The sequence below is a fragment of the Panthera uncia genome (assembly GCF_023721935.1).
Source record: "Panthera uncia isolate 11264 chromosome E2 unlocalized genomic scaffold, Puncia_PCG_1.0 HiC_scaffold_20, whole genome shotgun sequence".
NCBI classification, from domain to species: Eukaryota; Metazoa; Chordata; class Mammalia; order Carnivora; family Felidae; genus Panthera; species Panthera uncia.
The window spans coordinates 9,125,157-9,139,128 of record NW_026057589.1 but is presented as its reverse complement, the minus strand read 5'-3'; the positions used below and the strand labels follow the sequence as shown (position 1 = coordinate 9,139,128).

The following is a 13,972-nucleotide window of genomic DNA, read 5'->3' as shown; positions in this document are numbered from 1 at the left end:
CCAGTTTCAGGAGTAGAATTTAGTGATTTATCACTAACATGTAACACCTAGTGCTCATCACAAGTGCCCTCCTTAATCCCCATCACCCATTCAGGCCATCCCCCACCCACCTCCCTCCATCAAGCCATAGTTTGTTCTCTATCATTAGGACTCTCTACGGTTTATGGGGCGCCTGGGTGGCTCAGTCGGTTGAGCATCCAACTTCAGCTCAGGTCATGATCTCATGGTTTGTGGGTTCGAGTCCCATGTCGAGCTCTGTGCTGACAGCTCGGAGCCTGGAGCCTGCTTCAGATTCTGTGTTTCCCTCTCTCTCTGCCCCCGCCCCCACTCACACTCTGTCTCTCTCTCCTTCAAGGATAAATATTTAAAAAAATAAAATAAGGGGCGCCTGGGTGGCGCAGTCAGTTAAGCGTCTGACTTCGGCTCAGGTCGTGATCTCACGGTTCGTGGGTTCGAGCCCCACGTCAGGCTCTGTGCTGAATGCTCAGACCCTGGAGCCTGCTTCTAATTCTGTGTCTCCCTCTTTCTGTCCCTCTCCCACTCACACTTGTGTCTCTCTATCTCTCAGAAATAAATAAACCTTAAAAAATTTTTTAAAAAATAAAAAATTAAAAATAAAAAAATTAAAAAATAGAATAAAATAAAAAAGAGAGTCTCTACGGTTTGCTTCTCTTTTTTTATCTTATTTTTCCTTCCTTTCCACTATGTTCATGTTTTGTTTCTCAAATTCCACATATAGGTGAAATCATATATTTGTCTTTCTCTGGAGTTTAACTGCTTTTATCACCCAAGTAGCAAAATAAATAAATAAATAAATATTTGCATTGGCATGACAATATTAAACAATTAAAAAAAATTTTTTTTAACATTTATTTTTAAGAGACAGCAGGGGAGGAGTAGAGAGAGAGAAGGAGATAAATCTGAAGCAGGGTCCAGGCTCTGAGCTGTCAGCACAGAGCCCGACACTAGGCTCGAACCCAAGAACCGCGAGATCACGACCTGGACCGAAGTCAGATGCTTCACCGACTGAGCCACTCAGGTGCCCCAATATTAAACAATTTTTAAAAGATAAAAACCAGAATGTGTAGTATGATACTAAAAATATATGCCTCTATATACGCCTCTATATGTGTTTTTATAAAGACACATAGCAGTTATTTCTGGGTTATGAGATTAGGGATGGCTTAAATTTTTCTTGTTTGGGGGTGCCTAAGTAGCTCAGTTGGTTAAGCGTCTGACTCTTGATTTCAGCTCAGGTCTCACAGTTCGTGAGTTCGAGCTCCACAGTGCAAAGCCTGCATGGAATTCTCCTTCTCTCCCTGTCTGCCTCTCCCCTGCTCATGCTCTCTCTCTTTCTCTCAAAATAAATAAAAACTTCAAAACAATACCTTATTTGTATTTTGTTTTTCACATATTCTACAATTAACATTTTTCAACAGGAAAAAAGCTACCATTTTATACATATAACTATAAATTTAGAAGCAATACCATCTAATACAACTATTGGCAAAGTGATATCTATCTCGTCTGTATTTTCTACATTTAATCCTCATGACAGCCTGAAGAAATAGATACTATTAGACCCGCTGTATACGCAGGAAATACAAGCTTGGCACCCAAAATCACGAAGCGAAGTTAGTGATGGATTCCTGATTCCAATCAATGCACTTATTCTCTAGTTAAGTCTGGACACTAATAAGGATACACACCCACATGGAACTAAAAACTTTAAATGACAGTTGGCTTGAGAAGGCCTGTAAGAGACTTTCCTTATGAATTTCAGGACAGTCATCACTCTCCTTAAAATAATTCTTCTCTAGTACAGCTTACTAGCACTCTTACTTTTAAGGTGTAGTTCTTCCACGATCCAAATGACCTGCATGCCCGTCTTACTAAGACATATGCGGCCTTGGTATTAAAAGGTTTTTAAGCCAATAAAACCAGCTGAGGTTCAATAATAAAACTGCTTCTCCTTGCCTAAACATGCCTAGTGCTTTGTACATTTCAGAATGGCAGAAAGCTGCTCGAGAGAAGTTTAGAATGTCGGCCGAGTAGCTTTGTGTAAAAAAAGGAAAGCAAGCGAGTTGGCATGTACAACAGCAATATGGCACGTGGGGACTCTGCAGTCATGTCCCCACAAAGGTGATCAGTTCAGGTATCTTGGAGAACCACCACAAGACACAAAAAAGTTTTAAAGTAGGCTCCTTGAGAAAACACCGAAGAGACATTCTTCAGCACAAAAGACTGAAAATGGTTGGCCGCCAATCCCCATATAATGTTTTGTAATACTTAACTGTCACTGGGCATAGAAGCAGAGGAAATGGATTTATGCTGAACCCAAAGAGTTCAACAGTAACGTCTTAGCCATAAGACAGAACTCTCTTTTGGAGATTCGCTCAGGTTGCTGCATGTAGTTGTGACTCATTTGTTTTTATTACTTTGTAGTATTCCACTTTATGAATATACCAGAATGGATTCATTCATTTTATTAAGGAATGGTTATTTGGGTTGCTTCCAGTATATTACTCTCTTGAATAATGCCCTTACGAACATTCTACTATGTGTTTCTTGGTATACTTGTGCACACATTTCTCTCGAGTATATCCCTAGATATGGAATTGCTGGGTCCAAAGTTATTCATATTGTCCAATTTACTAGATAATGCCAAATTCTTTTCCAAAGTGACTGTACCCACGTACACTCCCCTAAGAGGGTCTAAGAACCCTGGTGACCCACTTCCTCAACAGCTCCTCTTATTTTCAGAATTCTCAATTTTTGCCAACCTGGTAGCTGTGAAATACATACCTTAAGATTTTAATTTGTATCTCTCTGATAACAAATGAAATTAAACCTTTTTTTGTGTGTGTCTACATTTGTTTCCTCTTCTCTAAGGTGCTTGTTTAAGCCTTTTCTCATATTCTACTACATTATTTTTTAATTGATTTGTAGGAATTCCTTTTGTATTCTGCATAATAATTCTTTTTTTTTTTTCTCTTTTTTTTTTTTTATTTTTTTTATTTTTGGGACAGAGAGAGACAGAGCATGAACGGGGGAGGGGCAGAGAGAGAGGGAGACACAGAATCGGAAACAGGCTCCAGGCTCCGAGCCATCAGCCCAGAGCCTGACGCGGGGCTCGAACTCACGGACCGCGAGATCGTGACCTGGCTGAAGTCGGACGCTTAACCGACTGCGCCACCCAGGCGCCCCTGCATAATAATTCTTAACGAGTGTTATGTGTAGCCCAAATCGATTGCAAGTTTATGGCTTGTGTTTTCAAATTCTCTACAGAGTAGCTGGCTGAGCATAAGACCTTAATATTAAAGAAGCTGAATTTACTAATAGTTTCCTTTAAGTTTAAATTTCTTACATTCTTTGTCCATCACCTCAAATAAAAAAGAGGCAATACTTTTATAGGGGGAAAAAAACCACATCTCTCTCTCTCTGAAATGTTTTAAGTGGGAGCTCAGAAAGATGAAACAGATCTATATAATCTCTATAAAGATTTTTTACAAGCCAAGGATTCCAGTCATTTCAAGGGCATTTAAGGGATGACAAAAATATACCTTTCAGAGTTCATACTATTATATTACTAAAATGACCGCAAGGGATATTCATAAGTAATCCTTTGAAAGAAACCAAATTCCTGAATATGCATGCAATACATAATTTTTTTTCTTCTATAAAATGCAATAATAGCACCCACCTTACAGAGCGGTTGTGGGGATTAAATGTGATTAAGTTTCAAGTAGAAGTTGCATAGCTGGGCTGAGCAGCACAGACCGTTGGCTTGATTTACCAGCAGTTACTTGTCCTTGCATATTGGCCTCTCGTTGAATGTGATCCCAATTTATGTCACAACATGATTTAAAAATTACTCAAGGCACAAACTTTTGAGATTACTCTAAATGACTGAAACTGTAAAAGTTAATTTTGCTAATGGTAAGGAACTACTGAATGTGCAGTAATTTTGGCCAAAAAATAGTTGTTAACTGTCCTCTTTTTCTTAATTGAAATATCGTTAACATGTACCTGAAATATAGTAACACGATGTTACATTAGTTTCAGATGCACAACACAGTGACTCAACAAGTTTATACTTCCACTGTGCTCCCCACAGCGGAGCCGCCGTCTGTGTCTGTTTCCGTACAACGTACAAGGTTTCACAATACCTCCGGACTGTATTCGCTGTGCTGTATGTACCTTTCATTCCTTAGTCAAACCGTACTCTTAAGTTATGTTGTACATGTATATTTATGGAAGAACCTCTGGCCAGATATTAAGTTGAGCATAAGGAAGTCCAGGGAATGTATACTAACCTTTTGCACGTGGCATCTTTCGAAGGGTCCTGAAGAAGACGCGTATTAAAAAATTTCAAACAAAAAGAAAGATTAATAAAGTATGTAAATCTTGAATATCTACATACAGAACTTCATCTTTCATGCAATTTGACATTTACAAATCTAATGTGATGGGAGCACCAAGAATTCTATTTCTGGTAACATACTGGTACTCCCTAGTGAAGAACAACTAATGAAAGCATAGAGAAATGGCCTAAACTTTTTTAGATGTAAAAAAAGAAAAAAAGGGAAAAAAAGCTACTGATATAAACTATACTGAAAGGGACTAATTGCAGTCACAATGATATGCCTCATTCAGCTGGGCTTGCCACTGGCAGTAGTTAAGATCACATTTTCTGAACACATATTTTAAAAAAAATACAAACTCTTGTGACAAACAGGTCAACTGTGAAATGCTCTAAAGCATGCCGAGGACTGCTTTGTAGCTTACAGAAATGAACTGGTTTACTCTATGAAATCATAATAATTATGACTATAGACCTTAGGGCTTATTCAACATTGAAATGGGAAGAACAGAATTGGGGGGAGGGGGAATACCGAAATAACCTTAAAAACAAAATTTTGGCAATAAAAAGCAAGGAAGTACTGACTGATACATGCTTCAACATGGATGAACCTAGAAAACATTATGCTAAGTGAAAGAAACTGGATACAAAATACAACATATTGGGGCACCTGGGTGGCTCAGTTGGTTAAGCATCTAACTCTTGATCTCAGCTCAGGTCTTGACCTCAGGATTGTGAGTTCAAGCCCCTCACTGGGCTCCACACTCAGCATGGAGCCTACTTAGAAAATAAAATGAATGGGGTGCCCGGGTGGCTCAGTCAGTTAAGTGGTTTGTGGGTTCGAGCCCCGTGTCATGCTCTGCACTGACAGCTCAGAGCCTGGAGCTTGCTTCCAGATTCTGTGTCTCCCTCCGCCTCTGCCCCTCTCCCACTCACACTCTGTCTCTCAAAAATAAATAAACATAAAAAAAATAAATAAGTCAAACAAAAACCACACAACGCATTATATAAATATTACGTAAGAGTATTAATATGAAAGGTTCGGCATAAGCAAACCTAGTGGCGGAAAGTAGATCTGTGGTTTCCTAGGGTGGGGGAAGAGGAGTTAAAGGGAAATGAAAATGACTGATAATGGGTATGGGGTTTCTTTCTGGAGGGATGAACATGTTCCAAAATTATTGTAATTACGGTTGCATAACTCTGTGAATATACTAAAAACCCAACTTGTTCATCTTAAATAGGTGAATTGGATGGCACATTAATTATATCTTATACATGTGTCATTAAGTTCAATTTAAGTGGGGTGCCTGGGTGGCTCAGTTGGTTAAGCATCCAACTTCGGCTGAGGTCATTATCTCACCGTTCATGAGTTTGAGCGCCGCATTGGGCTCTGTGCTGTCAGCCTGGATTTTGGATTCTGTGTCTCCCTCTCTCTCGGCCCCTCCCCTGTTCACACTCTGTCTGTCTCTGCCTCTCTCTCTCTCTCTCAAAAAATAAAATAAACATTAAAAACAAAAAGTTCAATTTAAGTAAATACCAAATGAAGTTATTGATTCCATTAATTAGCTGTGTATACAAAAGAACTGCTAACTCACTGCCAGAGGACAAGCCCATTTGCATAGGTTACTGCTGCCCAAAACATCCTCTTTGCCAATATATAGAAGTATGCTAGGGTATGAACACAGAATATTAACCGTGTTTAACCACAATTTTCAGTAATCTCCAAGAGTTTCGAAAAACCCTACATACTGGCCTAGATACTTCAGAGCAGATCGTGAAATGAGTTTTAACTTCATGTATCCAAAACACTGCCAGGCAAATGAATACATACCCCAAACCCAAAAGAAATTAGCCTATAGGCAAGTAAAACTTCTAATAAAAAGTGTCAGATAAATCAAGTTAAAATACTACTACACTTCTTTGAGACCTTGATGATTACTGTTATCTGGGACATTTCTACTAGAATATCATAAAATCAGGTTAAGTAAAATATGTTACAAGCCAATCTTTGAGAAAATACAACCAATGTCTTATAGATTTGGAAGGTAGCGGTTTCAGTAGTAATGGTAGAGTATGTATTAATTTATAATATTGCCTTTTAAAAGATTCCACTACAGTAGCCATGAAATAACTGAATTCCATCAGGAAAATGTCCATGGTCTTTTATGCTTTATCCACATATACACCAATGATTTGCAGAACAAAAAATGTATGGTTAGTATAAAAAAACTTTGAGACCATTTCAAAAGCTTATAGGAGAGCATTATGGAGAAATGTACGTGTTATGTTTAATCTGTAATCATAGTAAAAGCCATATGGGTCACATAAATGGATTCTCTAGATTTCAAACCTTTAGGATCTTTTAAAACTAAAAGCCTGGAATATGTGGTAAGTGGAGTGAGTCTCAAACAGTGCGGGAACCAACTGAGAAAACAAAGAGGCAAAGACCAGACAGAAGGAAGACCATAATATGCTCCTAGTGTAACAGTTTCTAATAAGCAACAAAAAAACTTTAAATATATATATATATATATATATATATATTTATTTTTATTTTTTTTTTTTTTTTTTTTTTAAAATAAATAATTAAACTAAGTACCTCAACTCCTGTTTTAAGATCATTCCACCCCTGGTGGCAAAAAGACCAACTTCTCTACCACTGGAGGAAAGCAAAGAGAAAGAAATGTACCTTCTCTTTGGGATTCTGACAGCCAAGTAAATGTCAAACTACAGTGACTCCGCTTTTAATCAACTACAATGAAAGAACTGTTTAAGGCACTGCTCTTAGAAGCCAAGTACCTCAGCCAAGTTCGGAAAGAAGCCAAATAAGTTATTTTTAATTTAACAAAATTAAAAAGAAAAGGTTCTGTTAACACAAAACCTTCCTTCACCCCCACGCCACCATTCTCTCCATGCTGTTTCCCAATTCCCATTTCTACTCCAAAGCTCGGTGTTAAATCTAATGGATGCTTAAATGAGATTCCCATAGTTTATGATGGACTTTAACTTCTCCCTTTGTGTATTCAGACATATCTGGCTGGTTACGTTCTTGCCCACATTTTAATTTACATGCAAGATTCTTAGGAGGACGGGGACTGCTCAGTCTTTGGCATGGAAAGCTGTAATTGCAATACTCTGATTTTAGTTGTAAGAGAGCAGATCGAATCCAGAGTTCTTCTACCAAAAGCCTTACCAAGTAATTAATATGCATGTTTCTGGAATACACTTCCAAACCACTAAATTATTTTCAGTCTACTCTGATTTTAGTTTAAAATTAACAGAAAAGAACTATTTAAATAAACTGGTTCCTAAATGTCAAGGTTCATTAAGGCTTTAATTCCACAAACAAACAAACAAACTAACTAACTAAACAAGGACTCTGTAGGATAAAAGGGGATATTTCATGGTATCTGAGTAGCCTTTTAATAAAGCTACTCATAACTGAAACTGTCAACTGCCTTCAAGTTCAATGCTAAATCAGTGTCCTCACAAAATGAAAGGCTCAGACCAGATCAATTTTAATTCTAAAGCCATATTTAATTGACTTAACACAATTCTCTAACCCAAGGGTATTTTAGCAAAATCTACAATAGCAGAAAAAAAAAAAATCTACACTAGCAGCCTTCTAAAGGTTAGAGAGAAGGAAACACTATTCTCCCATGTCTGGAAAGACTGACAGAGCATGGCCCACATGCAGACTTTTCTTATCTTACACCAGGTATATAAAGATATATTTTTCTAGATACTCTTCCAAGAGACACTGTGCCCTAAATATGGACTTTTTTTGATATGGTTAAGAGAATGACAAAGAAATGTCGTAATTGGCAAACATATGGGAAAGGATTTATTTGGGGGTCAGTGGGCGTGGTTTCACTATGAAAACTGTTTATGAAACATGAGACAATACATGCTTAAGGAATAGTGTACTCTGTCACCAGGACATAAATATTGGAAACAATGCACCAGAATTAGGATTACGATGCATTAAAATACATGCATACATATATATGTATGTATGTAGATATATATATAGATAGGGCATTTATAAAATGTACCTTCAACCTCAATAGTTCATATTTAGATTTTAAATGGAAGGGAAATCTATTGCAAGGTATATAAGGAGCTTATGTTTTAATTCTTAAACTGGATGCTTGCTATTCCAAGAGGATTCCAAGTTTTAAAATTGGAAAAAGTGGATTTTAAACCACATGACACCTTCGGTAAAGCTAATGAGTATCTGGGTGGTTGAATACAGCTTTTTATTTAGAACACTTTGGTAGCTATGTAGCCAGCAACTTATGAAAAACAATTTTGGAACTTTTGGCCGCAATATGAATTTTACTATTAGTTTCTTAAAACCCAAAAAGTTTGTTGAAATACATGATTTCAACATTTTATAGTCCCTCCTATGGCCATGTGTGGATCTTGAGGACAGCCTTCTCAAAAGCTCCAATGTATTAACAATTACGGTCTTATAAAGTACGTACCATCCCTAGAGGCAGTCCAGTCAAGTAAAAAATATTTCCCCGCATATGGGGGCAAAATTCACAAATGAAAAACACCCTTCAGACAAATTTCTGTAGGACCGTCTCAAGAACCCACTGTGATAACACATATAGGACATTCATAGAGTAATTTCTACTGGGACCAAAGAAATGAAAAACTTGTTACACTAGAGGGCTGATTTGAAAACGATGTTACCTTGTCCTCCTAACACCTTCTCTTGCAAAACTACACATTATTTCTAACTAAAGTGTCATGAGGAGAAGGCGTTAATCCTTGAGATGCCTCAGCAATGGGAAATTTGCCTTTCAAGAGGGCTTTTGCCATTATATTCTATGCTTTATTTCAAAATATTATGTTACAAAAAACAAACGCTAGATGAAATCAGAACAATGAAACAACCCTACAAAATTATTTGGTAAAGAGTAATCTAAAGGGCATCGGCATAACCATTCCAAACTTTAACAAATTAGGTTGTAGGTATGACAGGAATATTAAACAATTCTTACAAGGAAATTTTTGGTACTATGCAACCAAGTAACTACATTACATAATTACAAACAATGTATTCTTTTTAGATTCTCTTCCATAAAAGAGAAAGTAAACTGAATGCTATATGCATGTAAGAGAAAAATGTTGTGTAACAAAAGTCAGTAGCATCAGGAGTAAAAAAATAGATTTGCCTTTAAATGCAACTTATAGATTGCTTCTAACATAAAAGTTAACATAAAAGTTAAACTTCTTAAGTTAAAAAATGAAGTTTAAATAACATGTTAAGCCTTTATAGAAACGATATTATTTGTTTAAAAAAATACATCAGATCCTATTACAGCAAATGCCATCTTACTGAAATTTTTGTCCATGGAATATCGATAAAGAAAAATCAACCACAATAAAATTTTTAAGTAAAAAGAAGGTACAGAGCAAGATTTTTTTTTTTAAGGAAGGAATGATTGGTCTGCCTATCAACTGATCAATCAATGGACGGATCCGTCCGTCCATCTGTTTATATTTATGAATGCATAGAGTCTCTTTGGAAGAGTAAACAAGAAAATGGTAGCTGACTACCTCTGGGGAAGGGACCTCGGAGACTGAGAGCTGGAGATGGAAGGGAGTCATTTTATATACATACATACATAACATATACATAAAAAGTATACCTTTTTGCACTATTTCGATTTTTCACTATGTACCATCATGTACTACCCATTCAACAATTTAAATGGAAAATGGTCCAGGTACTGAATCTATTCACTTCAATGATATCTGAAGCAGCTGAACTGTTGCCCAGATAACATCTATGGAATAAATCAGTGAAATGGTACCGACTTCTTTCGTCAGGTTCGCGTTCGTGTGTACTGCATCTCCTGAACTGGTGGCACATCAAACAGCTACCCCACCAGCGAACGCATAATCCAAAGGGAGACGTGACTGACCACAGATGTGCCTAGGTTTCTTGAAGCGCAGGAGACGGGCAGGCCAAATGGCACAGAAAACTCAACGCACTTCTAAGGTGCGTTTCTATAACCCAAAGCATACCAGAAAAACGTTAACTCAAGTAGAAATAGAAGACTGACGGCTTGCAGCATGGGGACTAATCCAGGGAGGAAGAGATTCAAAGAGACAGAAAGGTTTTTAAGTCTGGTTTATTATCTGAAGACTGAAACAGGTGAGAAAAATATCTGTCGCCAGATTTGTAGTTTCTAAGCTTTTACATTTTAGTATTGTACTATTTCAGGGCCATGGACCTCGGGCATTATCAATCTAACAAGAAAACAATGGTGAGCATCAATTATTTACCTATGTTAAAGCAAAAGCAGTATGAAAGGCAGTTTGCAAAAAACTGACGAAAGGTTCCAGATTTAGATTGTGTAATAGTACATTCTGGGTGGCTTTTTTTTTTTTTTTTTTTTTTTTAAATTTTGTTGAGGGGGAGGCTGGAGGTAATAGTTTCAGGGAGGGAAGAGATGGGAAACTTTGGGGGGAGAAGAGAAGTGGAAAAATGAAGGAAAGGAAAAGAAAGAGAAAGAAAATGAAACCTTTGTCTCCTAAGGCAGAAGACACCTTTTAATTAGGCTTAAAAAAAAAAAATCACTTCTTTGTAGAGGTTCAGAAACCCTTAACCAAAAGAAAGTATTAATGAAATGAATTTTACATCCTTTTCTTCATGGTGAGTACAGAAAAATTAAGAAAAGAGACATCTACATCTTAGACAAAGAAGTGCCTATTTAATTTGTAAGAAATAAATCTGAGGGACCAGGAATGTCTTCCTGGAACTGAAATCAGGTTGGACTATATAGCTCTATAAAAACCTATGTGTGGTCTTGAAATTTTCCCCAAAGGTTTTCCTTGCCCGATCTGCCTGAAGTACAGCAGTGTGACTGAAAACACTCAATAACCTACTCTCTACTTAATGGAGACTGTCCTTTGGGTACAAGAGACATAACGAAAAACAGAGCTTTGAAAATACTGCCTTTAGTCACTCACTGTTTATACGAGGCAGGGGCCAAACTACATTTGGAAACTTCTAAATTATTATAGAATTCAGTGAGCTAAAAGGATTTCTTTTTCTGTATTTCTTACAAAAAAGTCCAAGGCTCAACAGTTTTAATTTAGCTGAGACATCTCTAATTAATTCTTTGGCCTACAAAAGGCAGACAGTGCTTTCTAGAAAAGAGAATTCAAGTTCCCAAACTTTTCAAATGAAAAGATGGGCATATCTTTCAGCAAGAAGTCTGGTGCTTGGCTACCTGGGTTACTTTAAGTGCAAATTCCCAAGTCCCACCTCCAGAGATTATGAATCAGTAGCAGCGGGAGCCCAGAAAATAGACATTTCAGACACATGCCCAGGGATTCGAACACAGATGGCCCACCGGACAGAATTTGAAAAACACCGCTCTCCATTGCTAAGAATGATCCTAATCACATACTGAACTAGCAAGGAAGAAAAACAGCAACAAGAAGCAATTTGTAGAATTTCAGACATTATAATTCCACAATTTTTTCTATTGCTTTAATAAAGGGTGCTCTCATGACTGTTGTGTAAAAGTGGGTGATGGCTCCCAGATACATGGTGCTTCTCTTATACAAATGGGAATATCCCCTGAATTAAATGTTTACTGTAACTGAGACCAATGTTTTCAGACGTGTTCAAGATACTCAGCAAGGCTATGCATAGCTCCATCTTCACCTTCATTACGAGGGGAAGACAAACCAACCACCAGTGCTCACGTAGCATTTAAAAAACCGCTTTCGTCTCCCTTCATAAACAATTCACCAGTTCAGAGTAGCAGAGTATAGCAAGACGGAAGAGTTAATTTCCACAGACACTTTGGATGGCAGAGCAACAGATGGCAGACACTGTCAAGCAGTCTCTCGGGTTGAAAGAATTCCTGTGTCTAGGCCAACTTCAAGTGCCGTATCAAACGTGTTCAGTAATTCCAGGTCAGTAAGGAAAGGGAAGCAAGAAGCTAGCAGAAGGAAAAGGGGAAGAGCGCTGCCTCCAGGATGTTCTAGGTGGCAACTAAACTGCTGTCCCTTTAAGTGGGAGGGCAACAGACGGAAGTCAAGAAATGTGTGACGCAGTCAAGGAAATGAACAGCCCTGCTTGTGGGAAGCAAAATGGCTTCCAGATTTTGTTCCTGGTAGGTCCTGCAGCGCACATTAAGGTTTTCAAATATTTAATCGTTTCTTTTTGCTGTATCACTGAGTAAATGAAACGGATGTAGGCCTATTTGAAACTGCATGACACAAGGATTAAATCTGGGTAATAGGGACAGAAAGGCCCATTCTAGTAATTACTCCAGTCTGTAACTCCTTCAAAGACTTTCACGTGAAAATCAACTTTCCAGTTATTTTCCCAACACAGAATTATTCTCACAGTATTTAATGTAAGAATAATAAAATACTTTTCTACAACTGAACCCATAAACTAATTTCCTTCAAAACCGTACAGAGCATGGCTTTAGAATTTCCTTTTTTTTTTTTAAAGCAAGTACAAGCATGAACAAAATGTTTCCTACTGTTCGAGACTCAGCTATTCTTTTTTTCCTGAGATGGCAATGAGTCCAAGCTCCTGAAAAATAGGATTTTTGCTTAGGAAAAAAAGAACACTTCTCTTGTTAAGATAATTAAAAAAAAAAAAACAAAACAAAAAACATTCTACCTGAGTAAATAGAAATATAAACACTTGAAACAGATGAGAGAAACAGATGATTTCTTCTTACCTTGCTACCACTTTCAGGTTTAAGGTCATTCTGTTAAAAAAGGAAAACAAATAATACTTTAAGACGTATCCAAAGGCATATCTCACTATATACTTGTCTCTAACCTTAGAACATGAAGACTACATTCTGGTAGTAGAGAATTCTCTGAGGGACGTCAAGGTCTGTGGAAGGGTATTTGCCCCCACACTCCCAACTATGAACCTACCAGGGTGCCTTGTTCGAATGTTCATAGTTACCACCTTTTGCAAGAAATTGCCAAGAACAATCAAACCATTATTTTAGAAAGAGATGTTATTAATGATACTACAAAAATCAATCAAAAAAACAAAAAATCCAAAACCAGTTCTCTTAACTTTTTAGATACTACATGTGTTGTTTTACATACAAGAAGCTGTATCTTAGCGCAGTAGGCCAAATGATTTGGGAGAATATGTGGCCTGACAGCTGGGCTGAATTTCCATTTTATTAATTCATCCCTCTCCTTGTGTTTTGTGGCTAGTCAGCAGCTTCCTCTCCCAGTTCAGTTAGTTCTTACCGGATGCACATCACCGATATAGTACTGCTTGAGCATTTCTCTGGCATCAGAGGAGTGGCCTACGTCCTCAAAGCTTTCACTTGCATCTGCACCAGCTTGTTCCATTAGGACCTCTTCTCCCCCAGGATGCTACAAGGAAAAGATATTTGCTGAATAGAGTGCCCTCTGAAAAGCAAGCTAATAGAAGTTACTTTCCCCTCTTCCGCTCTTTTCTCTTTTCTTCCCTTAATGGGAGTAATGAGACAAATTGACATTGAATGCCACCTGATAGGATGCAATGGGAAAAAACGAAACATGACTTCTGTGATATTTATACCAAAAGTAACTAAAATTGGTAGAATTGTG

General features: G+C 37.5%; 2 protein-coding genes across 3 annotated transcripts in view; both read right to left on the bottom strand.

The window, feature by feature from the left end:
* The window catches only part of LOC125916301 (cytochrome b5 type B), a 37,464-nt gene that overhangs the window by 3,916 nt on the left and 19,576 nt on the right, over positions 1–13,972 (bottom strand). Inside the window, exons 2-4 of one of the 2 annotated variants that reach the window (XM_049622451.1) lie at positions 13,628–13,756; positions 13,093–13,122; positions 4,317–4,345 (exon numbers count right to left, since the gene is read on the bottom strand). In XM_049622451.1, the coding sequence (XP_049478408.1) occupies positions 4,317–4,345; positions 13,093–13,122; positions 13,628–13,756 (188 nt within the window). The remainder of the gene's footprint in view (positions 1–4,316; positions 4,346–13,092; positions 13,123–13,627; positions 13,757–13,972) is intronic. The other variant, XM_049622450.1, reaches the window with a different exon arrangement.
* Positions 13,665–13,972, bottom strand: part of NIP7 (nucleolar pre-rRNA processing protein NIP7) — a 91,945-nt gene continuing 91,637 nt past the window's right edge. Inside the window, exon 6 of the mRNA XM_049622454.1 lies at positions 13,665–13,756. The gene's annotated coding sequence lies outside the window, so the exon portion shown is untranslated. The remainder of the gene's footprint in view (positions 13,757–13,972) is intronic.